This window comes from Stegastes partitus, unplaced genomic scaffold (assembly GCF_000690725.1).
Source record: "Stegastes partitus isolate 25-593 unplaced genomic scaffold, Stegastes_partitus-1.0.2 Scaffold646, whole genome shotgun sequence".
In the NCBI taxonomy this organism is placed as follows: domain Eukaryota; kingdom Metazoa; phylum Chordata; class Actinopteri; family Pomacentridae; genus Stegastes; species Stegastes partitus.
Genome location: NW_007578377.1, coordinates 184,838 through 205,820, shown reverse-complemented (window position 1 = coordinate 205,820; position 20,983 = coordinate 184,838). Strand labels below are relative to the sequence as shown.

General features: G+C 44.3%; 1 protein-coding gene across 2 annotated transcripts in view; it reads left to right on the top strand.

Annotated features, from left to right (window-relative positions):
- The window catches only part of LOC103363253 (matrix metalloproteinase-16-like), an 80,927-nt gene that overhangs the window by 42,534 nt on the left and 17,410 nt on the right, over positions 1–20,983 (top strand). For both annotated transcript variants that reach the window (XM_008289929.1, XM_008289928.1), the window contains 2 exons: positions 5,901–6,062; positions 12,462–12,679. In XM_008289929.1, the coding sequence (XP_008288151.1) occupies positions 5,901–6,062; positions 12,462–12,679 (380 nt within the window). The remainder of the gene's footprint in view (positions 1–5,900; positions 6,063–12,461; positions 12,680–20,983) is intronic.

The following is a 20,983-nucleotide window of genomic DNA, read 5'->3' as shown; positions in this document are numbered from 1 at the left end:
TAAATGAAATAAACTAATGTCGCTTTGAAAGCAAAAAAAAGCAAAAATTTTTTTTTTTAAATATCCAAAAATCTTTTTAAAAAATTATTTTAAAAAGTTAAAAAATGATTTTAAAAAATACATATGAATAAATACATTTAAAAGAAATTCAAAAATAATAAATAAATTATTATTTTTTAAAATTGCATTTATTTGACTTTATGTTTCTACTTTTATTCGCCTTTTCTTTTATGGATTCATTTTTGATTAATATTGCTTCATATTTCCACATTATTTATTTTTTTTATTTTGTTTAATCTTGTTTTTACTTCTACTTTTTTTTTTTTTAATTATTTATTCAGTTATTGATTTATTTTTGTAATTTGGCGCTCTCACTACTCCATAACTTGGTGCTCAACAAATAAACAAATAAATATTTGTGTTAAATAACATCAGGTTAATTATCCAATTTAGGTATTCTTAGGGGAAACTTAAAAGTCTCCTCCAGTCATTAAAACATTTAGCATTACTCTAGTGTGACTAATAACTCATTTTATTTTCCACATAAAACTTTATTTAACTCTTTTTCTGTTCAATTCAGTATCTTAAATGTGGATTCATCGTTCACTTTTAAAAGTTTTAAATCAAAAACAAGCTCCTCTTAGAGCTCCTTCTCATTGGGCGTTTACTTAAAGCTATACATATACATACCGCACTTGTTTACATCGCTTATGGGCCTTATGGGATTCTCCACACCACAAATCATGCTCGTACATCTTCACAATGTTTTTCTAAACGGAGGGAGGCTCCAGGTTCTTGTGGCGCTGCAGAAACCACCCAGTGTTCCCGCCGCTCCACCAAACCACCAAAAAACATTCCTGCAAATCGCAATTAACACCTTTTTGTGTTTACTGCGCTGGTTTTTTTCCGACACCGTTCCCCAAAGCGCTGCGTCAGCCGCTCGGGGAGCTGTGGGCGCCGAACAATGGGGAACATTCGAGGTCCTCGGGGGACAAGGAGAGCGCTCGTGCTCGCTCGCACTTGGACGGCAAAAACAACAGCAGCTGTTTTGCGAAGAAGGAGAGAAGGAGTTTAGTTGAATTGTTCGTCTCTGCTGGACGCCCTCGCCGCCGCCACGGGAGGAGCAGTGACAGTTGTTGCTGTTTTGTTTGAGTGCTTCCGCTGGTTCAAGATGCTGATGTGGTGTTAATGTCACGGGGGGATGCTGTGTGTTTGAAAACATGGGGTGTGTCTGCTCTGGACCAAAAAAGACTGGAGAGGGTGATGATGAACATGCAGGAGCTGGAGAACCAAGAGTCAGAGAGGGTTCCAGGCCCCGGGAGGCGTCCGCTGACATCCTGAGCTATTACTGCAATTGAACAGCAGCGACCAGGACCCTACGTCTGTGTGTGTTTACATCTTAAACCCGGTGTTGTCATGTCATGTGGACCTGCCTCCCCCCGGCAGCTGACGGGCCGCCGTGGCATCGAGCCGGTAAATTATGGAGAGAGAGAGCAGGTATACTGGTTTCTAATCACAACCCCTGTTTGCTTTACCGGGGGATACACAGGAAGGTACATCTGATCATAAATCTCCAGTGACTCCCCTCTTCCACTCCATCTTTTTTTTTTTTTTATTTCTCTTAGCTACACTATCTCATTAGCGGCAACCTTGACCTATCCCGAGCAAGACTGCTGCCGCCGCGGGCTGCCTCTGTGATCATTGCCCACTTAACATAGAAAAAAAAAGCTAAATAATTTAACAGAAGTTGGAATTTGGTTGCTTCAAATGCAGCTTTCATGCTCTAAATAGATGCTGGAGATGACTTACTTTCATGCCAAATTCTCGCCCAAACGGCACACGTGATGAATCAACATATGATCGCTTCACCGACAACACGCTCTCGTCCTCAGCGGGTCGGAGCACAAGGCCTGCAGGGATTTGTGTTTTCTCCAACTGTATCCTCCTGTTTTATAATTTGGACGGGCGGGCGATGCTATAAATGCCAAGGTCAGAGGTCACAGCCGTATAATTCATCATCTCTGTCGTCCGTGATGGAACATCTTACAAGATAACATACAGTCCGGAGCCTTATCGTTTTCCTCGCCTCAGTTCTTCCCCCTCTCCTCTTTATCACCCGGTTTTCTCCCACTTTCCCTCACGTATCACTCCCAACGTCCTTTCTCCTCGGTTCGCCTCATCTTTCTTTTATATCTCTGTGTTTATGTTCTCTTTGTCTCCCACTCATCTGTTTGTTCGTCCCGTAACTTCTTTATTCCTCCCCTTCATCTCGCTCCTTTTCTTTTCACTGCTCTTTGAGGCTTTCATCTCTCTCCGTCTTCCTCGTACCCATCTCTTTCCACACTTTGCCGTTTCCTGTGTCGTACCTTCCAGCTGATAATTAGGCAGGCGGTACAAAGCGCCTCGGCTCTGTTTGTGGCCCCGGGGCCGAGGGGACATCCCCGTCTGCAGCAACGTGACTTACATAAGCGACCGAAAACAAAGTGACGCCGCCGACCTCGGATGGACCCGGGAGGCAGAAAGGCTGACTCAAGACCGAGGGATGGAGCGAGACAGAGACGGAAAAGCATCGAGACAGTCCTTCAGTTCGCTGGTGCAGCTGAGGTGACTGGAGCATCTTTAGCATCAGAACAGCTCCGATGAACTGCGTTTAACTGGAATAACTACTGGCTCTTGTTGATTTATGTTTGATCAGACAGTGAACACAAAGAAGCAGATAATCAGGCCGGATCTATTCTACATTTCACACCTTTTTCCAATCTTGGAGATAATTGTGTAACAAAAATGTTTGCTGCATCCGCTTTTTAGAGCATTTGGTGGTAATAAAATGGGTTTTTTTCCATTTCTACATGCGTGTTTTTACGCTGTTTTTATTAGGGATGCTACGGATCGCTTTTTTATTTGTTTGTTCGTCTGTAAGCATGATTATGCAAAAACTGCCAGCTTGAATTTCATTAAAACTTGGTGGAAAATGGGGCTGCACGGTGGCTCGGTGGTTAGCATCATTGCCTCGCAGCTAGAAGATCGCTGGTTGGCGTCCCGGTGAGGACACCCGGGATCTTCCTGCGTGGAGTCTCCATGTTCTCCCCGTGCAGCGTGGGTTCTCTCCGGGTTCTCTGGCTTCCTCCCACAGTCCAGAAACATGCTGAGGTTAATTGGTGATTGTAAATAGTCCGTAGGTGTGAATGTGAGTGTGCTTGGTTGTCTGTCTCTAAGTGTAGCCCTGTGATAGACTGGTTACCTGTCCAGGTGAACCTGCCTTCACCCTGAGTCAGCTGGGATAGACTCCAGCCCCCCATGACCCTGGTGAGGACTAAGGTGTAGAGATGATGGATGGATGGTGAAAATGGAAAATAAAAGTTTGTTTTTTTTAAGTTGGGAACTGATCTCCGAGTAGGAGTGTCGGTAAAACTGTGTTTGACGCTTTCATGGGATAATTCTGCAGCTAATCTGCAGTTTGCTGCCAAAACCTGGATGGAAACACGTACAGGTTGAGGATCAACTATGGTCCATTAAACCACAAACTTTTAGAAAGCACATGTAGGTTTGTGTCTTTAATGTTCCTGAAAGATGTGCTGAGCATTTTCTATGGATATATATATAAACTAAAACTGCACCTCAGTACAGTGGAAGCTCCTGAATGGCCGCTCATTAATGCGCCATATGCTCATTGTGATGAAAGGCGCGTTTTATGAGACATTATGTCCGATACGGTCCATTGAGCTTTATGGAGCTCCGTTCCTCTCAACCAATGCATCAACTCCTTAACGCTCACCCAAGTTTCTGCTGCTGTGAGCTGAATGGCATCGGCCCATTTTGGATCAAAACGTGTACTAATACTGTGCGATGTTTGAGAAGCACAAACCCGTTTGTAATGTACCGGAACTGCTGCAGCGATGGTTCCTCGCTCTGTGATGAGCGCTGTAAGAGCGCACACGCTGTAAAAGGTAGTTTCTGACCTTCTTCTGTCTAAATAGGGGAACATTACGATGTGCTGTTTTCACCCGAACTACCAAAATGCTTCCAGGCTTTTAGAATTTCTTTTTAGCAAAAAAAATCGAGGTGAATGTCAAGATGTTCAGGTCAGCGAGTCTCCATGTAATCCAGAAGTCACAAATGACGGCAATCAGGATTTTCCTTTTTAGAAATTGCCAACAGAACGTCTATTTTGAGAACAGAGTCTACATCACAGATCATCATCACACTTGTGTACAATAATTGCACCAGCTGTTTGCAGCGCAGTTAATTTGGAAATGCTGTTTTGGAGCCTGGAGTTTAATGGAGCTCTCTGAGTATCACAGGAAGCAGCCCGAGGAGGCATCTGAGGAGCTGCGTCACTCCGTTTCCTCCACGAGTGATCCCCGAGTCGCCGAGCCGTATCTCTGTCCTCTTTATCGCCCGTCTTTCCTCTTTATTTGCCATAAACCACGTCTCCAGACACTTGTTCGATGTTACAAGCTTGCATAAATTTTGCCTCAATTTCTGGACTTCTCCAACTTTAACAAGGCGTCTGCTTTCACTGGGAGGCTTTTGGCTGAAACATGAAGCTCTTTGGGCCAAACCCTGGATATTAACGCAGCCCTGTGCGGCGCTGGACTTTACATCAGGCCCATAAAGACTCCCTGACATTTATTCAGGCAAATATCATTCACGAGGTCTCAATTAAGCCGTTTCTCTGTGGTGGCCTGGTCTGTAAATTCTCAAGCATCGCACTGTACTCGCTATGAAGTGATCTGAATCACCGTCTCTATCTGCTGATGCGTTATTCATGTGACAGATTTGCAGCAGATAAGTGCCTCACTTTAGTAGGAATTCCAATGAATAAGTGATGCTCTTTTCCATTCCTGTCGAGTCCCAGCGTGATAAGAAAAAGAGAGAAAGGTAGAACTGATGAGAGATGGCAGCGGGGAAGGCATCAAGGGGGCAACCTTGAAACTAGAAAAAATGTTTTCTTGCTTTTGGCCAGCACAAGTCCAATTCACCAGTATCAAGTGTCATTACATCGCTGGGTTTTTAATGCAAAAGAGACCGCAACTTTTTATTTATGATGGGGAGGGAAAGGCTCCCCTTTGAAGTCCAAGAATAACATATTGAAGCATGAGACGTCTCATTGGAATCAGGTTAATAGCTCGCCACAGACAGCCTGTGTAGCGTTATAAATAATAGAAGACAGAGCGGTCCGACCCTAATCGTATGGTGATGAGCTTCTTTATGGGTCGGGCTCGACGTTTCGTTGGCGAAACATCAGACGGGAGGTTGGTTTTTCTGTTGTTGTTTTGGTTTGCCAGTGACGCAAGTTGAGGAATTCAAACGGGACGCAGACGGTGGCGGCTTTAAAATCCAGAATTTCTCAACCCAATACGTTTGGGGATTGGTTTGGGGGTTGGCTGTCGGCCACGGAGGGTTTCTGAGTCAAAAGGTCAACGCAGCGTAGTCATCGGCTTACCGCGGCTCGAGTCTAATTACAGAGCGCAGCCTTGTCTGTATGTGTGCATGTGTTTCTGTGTAACATGCATCAGTGCTACATAATCCACTCATTAGGTACACAAAGGGCGGATTATCTCCGCTCACACACTTATCCGTACATGTCTGGATGCATATCGGTGCGACAGGAACCCTGAACTAACTTTGCCCCTTAAAGCGGCCGTTTGTTTAAATCAGTCGGTTCAAAACTTGCAGAACTTGGCTTTATTCTGAAGGAAGCGCTCCGGCGCTGCCAACCAGAACAGGTGCAAACTGACAAGCCGCGAGGTGACAAAAAATAACCCGAGGCTGACCAAGATTTTTATTCATCTTCGCTCGCTTGTGAGAGACATAAAATGCTACAAACAAATTTACTGCCAGCAGCACTGACAGAACCGCCGTCTCTGCTTCCCTCCCTCTCGTCTTTGTGTTTCTAGGTAACGATTTGTTCCTGGTAGCGGTCCACGAGCTGGGCCACGCGCTGGGCCTCGAACACTCCAACGACCCCACGGCCATCATGGCTCCGTTTTACCAGTACATGGACACGGACAACTTCAAACTGCCCATGGACGACCTGCTGGGCATCCAGAAGATTTATGGTAAGGCTTCATCCAGGAATATCGACACACCAGACAGTTGGCGGAGATATTTCTCTGCCAGTTATTGTGATTTTTTTTTTGGTTCTGAAAGCCTGATGTCACTGTGACAAACTACAGCTATTATGCCAGCAAGCCAGCGACATGCTAACATTGTCAGTCACAATAGCTCTCCAAGCTACTCAGCCTGCTAACAGGACAATGAGTCAACACAGTGTTCCAGCACAGACATGTACCAGCAGCTGATTGTTTGCTGCCCACAGTGAGCAGCAGAGAAGCACACGGTCCAACACAGCGACGCTTTTTAGCTACAATATCTTCGACCGCTTTGACCCACAGCTCCCATAAAAGTCAGTAAACTAAACTGATGTCGCCACAAGAAGTTTACATGAATTTACTTCAGCAAATCCACTTACTAGAATAGTTCTTTTAAAATGAATTCATATTATTACTGACATCATGTGCCGACTAGCCACTAGCTCTACATCCATCCATCATCTCTACACCTTAATCCTCACTAGGGTCATGGGGGGCGGAGTCTATCCCAGCTAACTCAGGGTGAAGGCAGGTTCACCTGGACAGGTAACCAGTCTATCACAGGGCTACACTTAGAGACAGACAACCAAGCACACTCACATTCACACCTACGGACAATTTACAATCACCAATTAACCTCAGCATGTTTCTGGACTGTGGGAGGAAACCGGAGAACCCAGAGAGAACCCACGCTGCACGGGGAGAACATGGAGACTCCACGCAGAAAGATCCCGGGTGTCCTCACCGGGACACGAACCGGCGACCTTCTAGCTGCGAGGCAACGATGCTAACCACTGACTAGCTCGACTGTCACAATATGTTTTTATGCACATTTATGTTGAAGTATCGCACTAGAAAAAGTTTATGAAAACAGCAAATTTTTAAAAAAAACACTTCCCCAGTTTTGCCCAAAACGTTTAAAGCTTGGTCGAGGTGGTGTTTGACTTTTTAAAAAATGAGTTAATGCTCATGATTGGAATATTTAAGTAACGAGTGATCAGTGTGAAATATGATGAACACCAGCTGACGTGAGAAAATAATTACAACTCTCACAACTGAAAACAATTCTTTTTTCTTTGTAGATTGACACAGTTTTGTTCCTTCGTCTTCGACAATTTCGACGGTTTTGTTTCCAGATTCTTCTACTCTGGTTATCACAGTCCTGCATCTTATCGCACATACCAGAACCTTCTGATGGTTTATTCACTTCAAAGCAGCAAACTAGCCAAACTCAAATTCACTCAAATTATGTTTGTCTGCTTTAGAATTTCTTTCAGCTGTGTGTCTGAAAACCTTCGGCCTGTTCTTTGGGGCTACTGTGACTGTTCTGGTATGTTTTGTGGGACAAAGCGCTATCTGCTACAGCGATGCATGTCCGGCTCTAATCTCTGACGAGTGTCCACAGCGGTCGCTCCTCTGTGCCCTGCTGCTGTTCCAGACCTATCTGAGCTCGCCACGAACCCTCCACTCATTTGTTAACGACGTATCTTATCTGAGCACATGAGGCAACCCAGACGACGCACCGACAGGAAAAAAAGCTGCAATTTTTGGATAGCAGCGTAGTTAAAATAATCACATGTGTTTTGCATTTTAAACGCCGCTACGCCTGCAGTCAGCCGTCATGAACGGGTTCCTCGTAGCTGGAACGGTGTGTTTTCGGTGTTATTTTAGCCCAGTTAGAGCAACAAATCACTCTGATAACACGTAAAGCAGAGATGTAGGATTATGACCTAAATTTAAGATCTCAGACGTCACCATCGGAGCACCTGCAGCACGCATTCCTCACCGACACGCATCTCGAGCTGACAGGCGCTGATTGCAGAGCGCTTTGTCTACTCATAAAGCTGATGTGGCTCCTGGGCCGCAAGCGTGGAATTCAATTTGATGGTAAAGGATTTATGTAAGCAGAGTTTGGAGTCGAATACGTAGATCGGGGTGGCACAACCGGGGTTTAATGTTTTAGTCCAGCGAGGTCGCTCTGGTGAGGAAGAGCTGCCCTTAATATTTAAATGTTGTCATCTCCGCCTCGGTCTGACATCTGAGTTAGGAAACGACTGGGTGGTAAGTGACAGTATTGTCCCTCACAGCTGTCGACGCTGTAAACCGGTCGCACTCCGCTGAGATGACTCGTCACACACACTAACACACTAACAGACACACAAAAGAACCTGCCATCTGCTTACATGGTCAGGGCACGTCCCTCTGGGAGTGACAGACCTGGGCAAGCGATCAAATCTCTCCTCATCCCTCTTGTGTTTTACTCCTCTCCCTCCTCCCCCTCTCTGTTGTACCAAGAGTTGAAGGGCAGGACGAGTGATGGCAGCTCAGCCTCGGCCTTTTTTTTTTTTTTTTCCCATGCAGCAATTGGCCTCCTTTTCTTCCTCATGGCAACAGCGAGATGCTAGGTGTTGGAGCTAAAGACAGGAGAGGCACGATTTAGATGGACTGCACGGCGGCGGGGTTGAGGTTCAGTAGGCCGATAGGTGAGGGGGTACAACAAGCCCAAACAGGAAGGAGGTTTTAGATTTAGGAATTTGCAGTCAGGTGCAATAACAAGAAAAAGTTTTGACAGATCAATTCGCCGTTACCGTGTTTTTAGGCGTGTAGCTCCGCTGTTTGTATTTATTGCCTCGCTTTGTAGGTGATGGTTCTGTAGGGAAGCCTTCTGGCTGCCTTTATTCCTCAGATCATTTTTATTTCTTTTACAAACCCATAAAGATATTTATTGCCTTAAAAGATAATAAAAAGTGTAACAGCTTGCGAGTAACGATGGAGTCATTCCATATAAAACCCAACAAAGGTGAAAAAAAGTCCCCGTCTGACCTCCTCACAATCAGCTGATTCGTAGTAAATGATGTATTTAATAAAGACATGAAGTGTTTTACCTGGACAGACCCTCAGAGTACGTGTTTAATTCAGATTCATTTTTGAGCCTCTATAACTTAATATGTGACATTTGAGCTCCGTTGAAAATCAATTCAATTTTGCATCCAATCGGAAGCTAAAATCATGTTTCTGTTCATCACAATTTTGTCCAGAACTGACTTTGTTCATCCATATTGTGGAATATATAACATAATAACAGAAAAACTGCACCTGTTGTGTTGTTCTGACCATCCACTCGTCCCACAGGCTGATACGAGCATTAAATGTTTTCCCAAAATGCATCATCCCATGATATCACATTTTGTTGAATACACTAAAAAATATTGTACAAAACAAATCGGCTGATTCAAAGACAATCACATCATTAACACGCTTATAGAAGTGGAGCTGCTCTCACATAGCCTCTACTTCTTCCTCCCTTTAATTCTTTGTGTTTTCCTCGCTGAGCTTTGAAGAGAATGACTTCCTACCCTTTTGAAGAGAACAGCCCACTTCCTATTTACACAAGCCTCTGATGTAGGACAGCGCTGACTTCACTGACGCTGCTGCCAACTGAGGAGGAAAGTCAAAATCAGCTTTTTTCAAATCACACAGCAGTAATTGTTCTAAATTTCAACCTGATATTGAGAGAAAGCTCTACCGCACCCACTGACTTTAAAAAGAAAACTAGTTTTGTACACATACAGGTCGCATTTGTCCACGTTGTAACAGGAGATATTTACACAGAAAGATGTTTTAAACTTTTAATTAAACACATACCAGTTACGTACACAAATATGTACCGTAGATGCTTTTTTCCCAAACAGTTCCTGTAACACGGCTGGTTAAGGAAATAAAATTCCAGCAGCCTACCAGGAAAAGTCACTGATCGCTATCTTCATCTTCCTCCTGCACTAGAACCACTAAAGTCGTCTTCTTCAGTGTCTTCAGGAATTGAACATCCTCAGAATCACTTCGTCTTTTGTTGTCGCTCTCAATGTCACTTTGGTCTCGAGGCAAATTCGTAAAACTTTTAAAAATCCATAAATTAGCCGCATCATTGTGTTCAAAGCGTGTGAAAAAAGTTGCCGCTTATAGTCCGGGTTTACGGTAAAAGGACAAAAAACATGTGGATGAAGTGCTTTCGATGACTGTGCAACAACAAATTACCCCGACAACATCACGGCCAGGTCATCGAGGGAGTCTTTAGGTGTTGAACACCTATAGCGCTACGTCCACGTGTGTTTAGCAAAACAAATCAGCAATACATGAATGTCATTTTATGGTTGGTGTAGTTTTTTAAGGACACTCTAAAAGGTTCTTCAGATGCTTCTGTTGCTCGTCTACTGGTTTCCATCTACGGTCCATTAAGGTGGACTCTCACCGCAGTCGGCCGCCCCACCAGCTGAGTCCACTGATTAGATTCCCGTCCTCTGGTTTCGAGTGCACCAATCAGCGAAATGAGCTGATTGGCCGAGGCAGTCCTCACAGCGCCGCTCTGGCATGTGGGACCACCTGAAGATCTCCGGCTCAGTTGTCACGCTGAAATCTGCAAAATGCCCCCGTTTAATATTTCATGTGGCGGGTTTAGCACGACGCCGCTGCTGTGTACACACATTAGCATGTTTGTTTACATGTCTGCGACTCTCCCCACGCTTACATAACGGCGCAGTGCATCGGCGCCGCTAATCTGGGATGCGTTTCAGGGGATTTCATTTAGTCGGTGAATGGAATTTACTCTCGCCTCGACTCCGCCGATCAGTTTTGCGGACTGGCCGATGTCTTAATCCCGCCGTCGTCTGGTTCGTCAACTAATTTGTCGGTTTATCCTTCCCCCTGTTCGTTTGTTGGATTGCTCACCGTGGATCATTCAGCAGTTTTTAATCCCTCCTTTCATTCACTAACGTTTAAATCAAGTCATCATTCATGCATAGCTGCTGGAAGCTTTCAAGGTCATTATTTATATACGCCACCGTTACTCATTGATACTTCCCATGACTGGGGAGAGGAGGGGGAGGGCCGTCGCGTTTACATCTCTGGTTTTCGCGGCCGTCTATTCCTGTATCTGTTGGCCCCAATCAACACATAGCAACTCATATCCTCACAGTTACACAGTGTGTTATTCATGCGTCGTCATGTTCTCAATTATTCATCCAGGCGGCCCACTCGTTTGGCCCGCCTCCACCTCTCTGCTCGCTCTGTTTTCGCTCCGCTACCGTCGCACTCTTCCTCTCATGTAATTCATGAATGTTAAATGACACCCAGGCATGTCTGGGCCTCCATTTGGGAGCAAATCTTATTTTTATCCCCACAGTGTCTACATTTTTTAGAATTAATCCCGCAAAGTTTTTTCTTATTTTATTTCGTGTATATTGTTCTTTGGCGACACAGTTTGAGTTTACCCACTGATTTCTGCAGGTTTATATATTCTTTTTCTCCTTTTTCTTGATTCCTTGTTGCCATCCATCACTTTTTTTTTTTTTCTTTTGCCGACAGTTTCTGTTTCAGGTGAAAAAGCCAAACTTGGCTTGAGCGTTTGGCTCTTCTACAAGCTGCTGGTTGGCTCTAATTGGTGCAGTAATGATGAGCAAAGTGTTTTACACTAGATTTACATGCATTTTCACATCCTCGAATATCTGAAAGTATCGCATTTAAAAAGTAGTTTATCTTCTGCCTACCCAGGACAACTCATTTTGGGATGCATCAAATGTGGGCATTTGGGTTCTGCTTTGGCCCAAATACTTTGCTTTTACTTCAGTTAAGGGATTCATAACATGTGGATTCCTCAGATGCGTTCAGCAACACCACTGCTGGCATGTTGAACCCAGATGATGAATTCTGATGACTTTGGTGACTTGTCACCGAGGGCCACGAGCAGATTAGATTTTTACTTTAGTAAAATATATCAACAAATACAAACGGGCATTGGAACATGTTTTCGTGTGTCCCAGGTGACCGGTGGTCCTCTTTGTGGTTTCGAGGTGGATGACTGTAATGAAATTAGTTTCACCCACATATGACCTGCTCAGGATAAACTCTGATAACTGCTGTGATCCCTTAAACCTTATAACCCGACATGGTTGAAGTGCTCCCAAAGAATCTAGATATCTAGATATGTTAATATTATGTCACAGAAAAGAGTGGAATCTGAGCTTTGTAATAGTGCTTTTGACATACTTCCACATATGTGTATAAATTAAGATATAATGTTGGCATCAAGCACATATTTATTCCAATTTCAGAGATATTTACAGATTCCAAATAATTCCCTCTACCTTCCCTGCCTCTATCTTTATAGGGTTAATTATACTTCCAGTGTCATCACTGTCCTGCGTTCATATTAGCTGTAGCTGTAGGCTAATAGTAGCATGCTAACACGTTATGGTAAAATTATGCCTTACCATCAGACCAGCTAAACATGAACACGTTAACATCATAAATGTGAGTAATTGCACTGTGAACTTCACACCAAGTGAGACGTATTCCTCTGACTTCCTCCAGGGCCTCCCGATAAGATTCCCCAGCCGACCAAACCTTTGCCCACGGCGCCGCCTCCTCGCTCCCATCCACCTTCAGACCCACGTAAGCCAGACAGGCAGACGCGACCCCCAAGGCTGCCCCCGGGAGACAGGCCGTCCCACCCCAACTCTAAACCCAACATCTGCGACGGAGGCTTCAACACCCTGGCCATACTGAGGAGAGAGATGTTCGTCTTCAAGGTAAATGAAGTGTCTGTGATATCAAAACAAACCCGAGGCCTTTTCACGTGTGGTTTGTTTTCGGCAGTCATTTTGAACCCTCGAGCTGTTTTGCTTTTACCCGTAGCCTGAATCTGTTAGCAGCGTGAGAGCACAGCAATCTGTCTTTGCAGTCCAAAACAACTCGGCAGACCTGAGGAGAGTCCCCCTCCTGCATGACATCTCTGGCTTAAATGTATAACTTAATTGGCTGATCAATGCAACAAAAGAAGAACTCATCCCTTAATTCAGCCCAGTATGTCCTGTAGCTTTGAGAGAGCGCTAGCTGCAGCTTGAACGCTCGGAGGATTACCTCAGTATACAGAGGGTGGGAGCTTTTCTGCTAATCTGCTTCATGTTTAGCATGTGCATCGTGTGCATAATGTGGAAAACGCTCACTTGGATGTGCTATAAATTATTTGGCTGGAAAGTTGGCTGGAATTTTTGAGGAGAGAAAGTTTGACACGGCGGTTACGGCTTGTAGAAATATGGCGGAACCTGTTCTGTTATCTTAAAACTAGCGCCTGTGTATTTTATTGCATAATTAAAGAGGCTGCTACGTCTGGAGGAGCTTTTTCCAGATTGCTCGGAGGCCTACTGAGCAAGAATTTAGAGGAAGTGGATATTTTACTCAACACCACGCCGTGCGCGGCGCAGTACAGTTTCCCTTTCTCCCAGCGAACTCAGCCTGGTTTTCATTCCAGTACAAGAGAGAAAGTACACATCTTTATCCTTGGTCTAAGCTTGTGAGCACAAGGCCTTGGCAACATGCAGGCAGGAACAGAGGAGAACCTCGGGGCAACACAAAGCTGTCCTGTGTTCTCGGCAGAAAGGAGAAAGAGTGCCTCTGATGCTTAATGTGAGTGTGACTGTATTTTTGTGAGGATATAAATAGATAGTATTCATTGGTTAAATAAGAGGCTTGTGGAACCAGGGAAAAACCCTTCACTGCACCCCCCCACCACCACCTCCTCTACCAATGTGTTCGAAAAAACAAATCTGGCTGGGGAAGCGGAGCTGCTACCTGTGGAGGTATTTAGCCAAAATTAGCCTCAAAGCCCCACACTGTGTCTGCTGTGTAATTGAAATAATCTGCTTGTCACAATAGTCTAAATGCAGCCCCGGTCTCCTTCACATGCAGCAGCTCCTGTTAGCCTCCATCACTCCCGGGGCAGCAGGCTGGTCCCACGGAGCGATCATGAGGTTTAGCGTTGAGACCAAAAGGAGTTCAGCAGTCAGTCGGTGTTTTTATGAGTTTAGGAAGTGGAGGAGACGAGGACAGAAGGGCTGCACAACGTCTCTGTTGTCACCGTAATCACAGTAATTAAATTTGAATTTATCGCTGCACAAACTGTCTCGGCACGACTTTTTTTCTGTTTCTACTTTTATCACTTCTGTTATGCTGAACGTCGCTGGCTTACATCTAAGCTGTTGTTAAATCATATAATTGCTTTAAACGGATACCAGCTGATCAACAGAAAACTGTCTGTTGGGAAGGTTTGTCATTTGATATTTTGGTGTTTGTACCATCAGTGGGGATGTGTGTCAGTGAGGCATCTCGTTGGTTTGGTACCAACTTTATCCAATGTGACGTCTTTATTAACTTATGGTGGACAGCCAGTTGATTTTTTAAATTTACATTTCTGCTGATTTGCAGCGCAGGATGCATAGAGGTAGCATGCAAAAAAAAAAACCTAATCAGGGATGTTGTGGTTTTACTGGATGCTATTTAACTATTTCCAGGATACTAGTGACAGTTACCATGTTTTTTAAAGATGTTAGACTTGGAGAGATGTGATGGTTTGTGGCTCGTGAGCACTTTTCTTTTGTCAACTTAGTAAAAATACAAAACAAACACTGTGATTCAGCTCTAGTTTATATTTGAGTTGTGATCAAATAAGACTTTGCCTGTTATAGAAAACAAAAACTGCACCTCATTTAACTTTGGACGCCGTCCCCGTAGCAGTAGTCTTGTTGTTGTACAGTTAGCCCAGCGCTTCTGCAACACTCCAAACATTCCCTGGAGGTTACGTAAACATGTCAAGCATCATTTATGATAGGTGCTGAATCTCCTAAACTGTGTCAAAACGGCGACTCGTCAACTGAAGTTTGTTTTTGGGGAAGAGGAAGAAGTCACAAGGAGCCAAACCTAGCGAGTAGACCGGGTCGGGGAGTGCATAATCATGGTACTGTGTCCGGGTCTACGGCACACTGGGGCACTGACATGCCAGTGTGTCACAGTTTAGGTCCTCGTGAGCTACTGTCCTGCAGGTTTTAGACGTTCCCGTACTGGATCATTACCAGACTTGTGTAGAACTTGACAACAAGCGGTTGGAGATCCATTCATGTGAGTCAGGTGTGTTGGAAACATCTAAAACCTGTAGGACAGCAGCTCACGAGGACCCTGGTTTAGGTTGTTGGCACCAGTTCTGCCCAGGGGAGGACTAATTAATGGTACAGAACACGTAAATGTTGACGAGCAAGCAGGCTTTACCGCCGTAAACCCGCTGTTTCTTTTCTCAGTGGTAGCTGCAGACCCATCTGTGATGACGCTTGTAATCCCGAGCTGCTGACCGACACACAATTTGATCTTGAACGCCTCCTAGTGACACAAAATCCCATATAACATAGTTCCCGTTGTTGATAGCACAGCGTCACATGGGCTCCTAACAGTTAACCATGTTTAACACGCACCACCAGCACTCCCTGAACTTGATTGCACCGTGATTGTAATTACTTTTACTTCTTTTGCACAAGTTCCCAAGCACACTTTGGAGGCCGGTCCTCTGGGGCCAACCATGCAAAGTGAACATGAACTGCATGGCTCCTCTCTTTTATTTCAACCCTACACTTTACATATTAGCACCACCTTTCCATTATATAGGAGAAACTGATCCCTAAGTAAAAGGCGATGAGACATGGCAGTCTGTATGTTCAGTATTGTATCATGTGGATACTAGTAAAGAAAAAAAAACAGCCAACAAACTCATACAGAACCAAAAGTGTCCGGCTTGTTTGCCAGATTTGAGAATTCTCCATGAAGTTTATGACAGCACGCTAAGTAAGGAGAAGTAGCTGTAATTACTTTGCTTAAGTGGGACTTCACGGCTGATGTGAAGTTGGCTTTTTACTTCCATCACTCTGAGGGCTCTGAATGTTTCACCAGCATCAGCTCACATTTTCCCAAAGATCCAGAGGAGTGGAAAGGAAACCCTGACAGAGAGAGGTGATTTGTTGCAGAGCGCATACGGGCGCAGCCGTAAATCCACAAGTCTTCACATCATTAGGACCACCAGTAATATCAGGGCTCGCGATGATTTGCTCGCCCTTTAGCGTAATCCTCGTTTTGTTACCGTGAATCAAGCGTGCTGGGTGAAGTGAAATCAATAAGGGATCCCGGGTTTGACTTGGATTCACAGGAGGAGCAGGTGGTCCCAATATTTCTTGGTTCTCAGCGAATGTTTTGCCAGTTTCCTCCAAGAAAACCAACGTATCGTGTGAACGCCTTCTTGTCTCCTGGTAGATGAAGCTGCCCAACTGTAAAGCAGTTTATCTGGAATCACAATTAGAGATGTTTGTGTTACTCCAGGATCGGATATGTTCCCTTTGGAACCCGCCAAGGTCTAAGTATGAGATGAAGGACTGGTTAAAGAGGTGGCTCACACAGAAGGAATGATGGACAGAGTTATGTCTCATTTCAGTTTTATTAGAACGTCTTGTCGTCTGTTCCCGTCATTTATAAGGGTGATTTCTTCTTTGCTTGATGGTTCCATTGATTCCTCGCTTGGTTACTCCGTCCTGTAGGTCCATTTGGCCTGCACAGCTTGGCTGTACTCACCGTCCCTACTTGATTGTTTTGGAAGATTGGAGTCTGGTCGATGCCAAGTCATTATAGCAGAGATCTCAGCAGTCTCGCTGCCCCTGAGGTCCACAGGTGGTCCAGCAATGTAAAGTAGGGGCTTTGGAGCAGCTCTGTCTGGTGAAACACACTGGGAACAATGAGGTTTTTGAGGAAGCAAAATCTACATTTCTGCTGGAGAAGTCTGTTACTTTCTGGCTTTAATTGACTCATTGGGTGCTTTAAATGCATGACTCATTGGCATTTGCAACTCACTGTCAGCATTTTAGCACAACTCAGAGCTTGTGTTTCGTTTCAGAGGAAGCATCTGTTCTCTAAACGGCAAAATAAAGCAAAAGAAAGAGATTATGGTCAATTACAGTTATGTTTTCAGAAGAGCCTTCAGGAATCAGCACAGCTGTGATGATTCCTTTTGTCAAAACTTTGAACGTTATTCCCACTTGATTGTTTTCTGCCTTTTGAAAGTCTAATGGAGGCTACAGGTTCGTATATTGCCCTCACAGCCATTTACATGTAAATAGAACATTTTTTCTCAATCTTTGGGGTTATTTGCAATATATACTGTGGGGTGCCAGTACATTTCAACAAACATTTTGTCCTGTGCTAGACTTTCAGAGCCTTTCAGAGTTTGCAATCTCAGTGATTTGCACAAACAGCCACTGACTCTTCGTGTTGGTGGAAAGCGGTGAAACCAGCGATGGTGCGTTGCCCTGCAGAGGCAGAGGTTATTGTTTTCAGAAATATTTAAATGTTCCACTTCTGAAATCACAGAGTGGTGCAGTTCATCACAGCACTGCTGGGAAAACTGTTGAATATTCAATTGTGTGCCAAGTCATGAAGACAAATATATTCTTTATTACAGCAGGACGTCAGCACGATCCGTGAAGTTACAGATTTAGGATTTCACTTCCATTAAGTTTATGGAAAAGACATATTTAGAATTAACACATAATGCACAAAGCTCTGGATGCCACAGTTCTTTTAACGCACTTCAGCATCATCATTCATTAGACGAACCTCCCCGAGGACTCCTAAACTTCAGGATCTACATTTTCTGAATGCACCTATTGCTACCGCTGCAGATGGGGGTGCAGCGTTCAGCTCTTCTTCCCAACACTGCTGAGAGGCGGCTGATTTACGCGAGGCCTGTTAATCTACAGAGGCAGGCTCCGAGTCATGCTTGTTAAGGCGCTTGTTTTACGGTTGCTCATTTTTCTTTTCCACTGAGCTGACACGGGGGTCAGCCGAGGTTCACAGATGACTGCTTGGATCCAGTGTCACCAGTAAATGTCCCAGTAAACTACAAAGCCACCAGCTTTATGGTCTCAAGTCACTTCAGGTTCAACTTTCCATGAACTCACAAACCATATGGTGTCCCGGCAGAGCTGAGAGTGCACAGTCATGTATATGCATGCCTACATACATGAATAGGGCTTTTCTCTGCCGTTAATTGCAGCCGTTTCTATCCAGCTGTACGGCCGGACCGTGAGCCTTATACCGTCTGACAACAACCAGACAGAAAGTTTCCAAGACTTCATTCATTTCCCATCAGGCTTGGGAGTGTAGCAAAAATATGGATGTAGAGTCTCAGACATCATTATTGAAGTTTGGATTTGGGTTTATGGCTCGCTGCTATCTTTTGAGTGTGTAGAGCCAGAAAATCCGAACAGGGATTTAGGGATTTAGACCGAGCATTCCCTACAACGTACTTCCCTTAAAGCTTTAATATTTCCGTAATGGAACAATAACGCAACACAGGGACACGCGTTACAACAAGCAGAAATTAGCCTCTTTGTTTGTTTTTTAATTTCTTGTACAAAGTTGAGCTTTTCCACAGAGTTGCATATTCCCAAAGCCAATTACTTATTAAAGGCAGTAAAAGGCTCAGACTTCTGTACGTTGCAGAGAAATGGCTGTTAGATAAGGGTTCACTGTACTTCAGCTCTCATTTATCAGTGACCGCTTATAGCTCGAATGTTCAGAAGTTTGTAGCTGCAGATCACTGCGTGGACACAGTCTCGGCTCAGCACGATCCTCGTGTCGAGGAAACCACTTGAATCTACCGTCCTCGGCTCTAACCTCCATCATCAGCCCGCTGCCCAGCTCTCAGCACGAGGCAGCGTGCAATAAGGGAAACTACCTCCCGCTCCTGACTCAATGAGAGACACTTCCTTCCTTGATGTGGCCAGATATAGCGCTGGGGATTCTGGGATGCCGGAGGGTCACTTGCTGTTGAGGATTGCTGATGTTGGAGCTTTGATTCCGACTTCCATTAATGAGAACACAGCGGCGGTAGGCTGTTCGCTCTTCTTAGTGTCATTCTCCTTTCCAGCACTGGGAGGGAAGATGTGGAGAGTCCAGAAATAGCAGGACGACCGAGCGGACGTTTTAATGCCACGAGTTCAACTTTTGACCAGTTAAAGACTCGAAAAGTCTAAAATGACTGAATGGCTGATTACAGGGTTGAGTTCATCATCTTAGATACTGATTCTTTTTATGTTTCGAGAGTCCTAAGAGAAAGTAAATTAGATATGACTCCACAGCCAGCAGTTAGCTTATCTTAGCTTAGCATAAAAACAGGAAACAGAGTGGCCGCCAGCTGGACTTAGTCTAAACATAGCAAACTCTCTCTGCCAACACCTCTGGATTTTACTAATCAGTGTGTCATATATTATTACACTGCAATGTAGAACCAGCTCATCGTTCCCCAGTTCTTCCGGTCTTTATGCTAAGCTAACTGTCTCCTTGCTTTGTTTTTAGCGTGCAGACGTGAGAGTCGTACCAATCTTGTTTTCTAACTCTTACCGAGACCTCAAACAGGCAAAGTTCCCACGATGTCAGAGTGTTTCTCCAAACATAAACACTTATAATCGCAATAAACAGTTCCAGTTATTGCTTCCCACGGTCATGTAGCTTCTATTCTCAGGAAATTCACTCTTTTTAGTGTAGCTGGAGCTTTTTTTTAAAGCCTGAAACTGCAGGATAATGACCACAGAGTCAGAAAACAGAAATATATTACTGTAGTTCTACCTTCTGCACTCGATGCTTCACCTGTTGAACATCCTCTGATTTCCAAAATGGAGCCGTACATGTTAGATTAAAGTGCCTGCGTAAAGCGCTGCGCTGACATTTATTGGATTGGAAAATCTTGCCACACAGACACAAAGCTGCCATATTAGAATGAGCGGTAATGGAAAGAACCAGCTGCAGGTTGAAAAGTTGAGCCGCTGTTTATTGCTCTGACGACCGCTTTTCAAGGTCGACCTTAATTATTTACAACGGTTGCAGTTTTGTTCATGCGATTTGGGCCGGTTCGGTTCCAGGCGTGTGCACAGAACCACACACGTATTAAAGAAGCTGATCTTCTGCAGTTCATTTCCTCAGAGAACCGAGTAGATTTTTGCCAAGAGAACCCGCTCAATACTGTGATCTCACTCTTCAGCCTTAATCCTCATCCCCCTGAATTATTTGCACTCACGTTCTGCTTACAGTCGTGTGTCGTACAAAGCGAGTGAGAGGTCAACGCCGCCGTCGTCCTGACGCCGCTGTCTGTCAGACTCTCACCTCTTTACTCGGATGCAGCAGCAGCAGCAGCAGCAGATGCTCACCCGGGGTTGACCTGGATGTTGGAGGTTTTAGGCTTAACCTCGTTGATGCACTTGGGCTTAACCCAGATACACAGAATGAAAACTTTATTTTTCCCTTGTTTCATGCTTCTTTGTTGAGTCCACTTGTCGTTGTGTGTTCTTCGTGTTGTGTGTTTTCTCTGAAAGCAGGCTTCTCTCCAGCTCTTCTGTCCGTTTCACCAAATTTATTATTTTCATCCATATTTATCTATTTAAATTTTGCATAAGTAGTGATTTTATTATATTCGATTTGTAGATGATGAATTTATATGTATTATTTTTGAATGAGGACATTAGCATTATAGCATATGTTGGGTAAATCCTTGAGTTTTGATTCCCTTTGTAGTCATTTTGTGTCACTTTGTGGTTGTTTTGCATCTCTTTGGAGTCCTTCTGTGTCTGTTTTTGTTGGTTTTACATCTCGTTATAGTCTTTTTGCATCTCTTTGCAGTCCATCTGTGCCTCTGTGTGATTGTTTTGCTTCTCTTTATAGTCATTTTTTGTCTCTTTTTGGTTATTTTATATGTCTTTGTGGTTGTTTTGTACCCCTTTGGAGTCTTTCTGTATCTGTTTTTGTTTGTTTTACCTCTCGTCAAGCCCTTTTGCATGTCTCTGCAGTCTGTCTGTGCCTCTTTTTGATTGTTTTGCGTGTCTTTATAGTCCTTTTATGTGTCTTTTTGGTTGTTTTGCATGCCTTTGTTGTCATGTTTGTGATCCGTTTTTGCATCTTGTGTGGCTGTTTTACGTTTGTTTGTGTCGTTTTATCTGAATCTCCCACCAGAAATAAAAACACCGCTACTG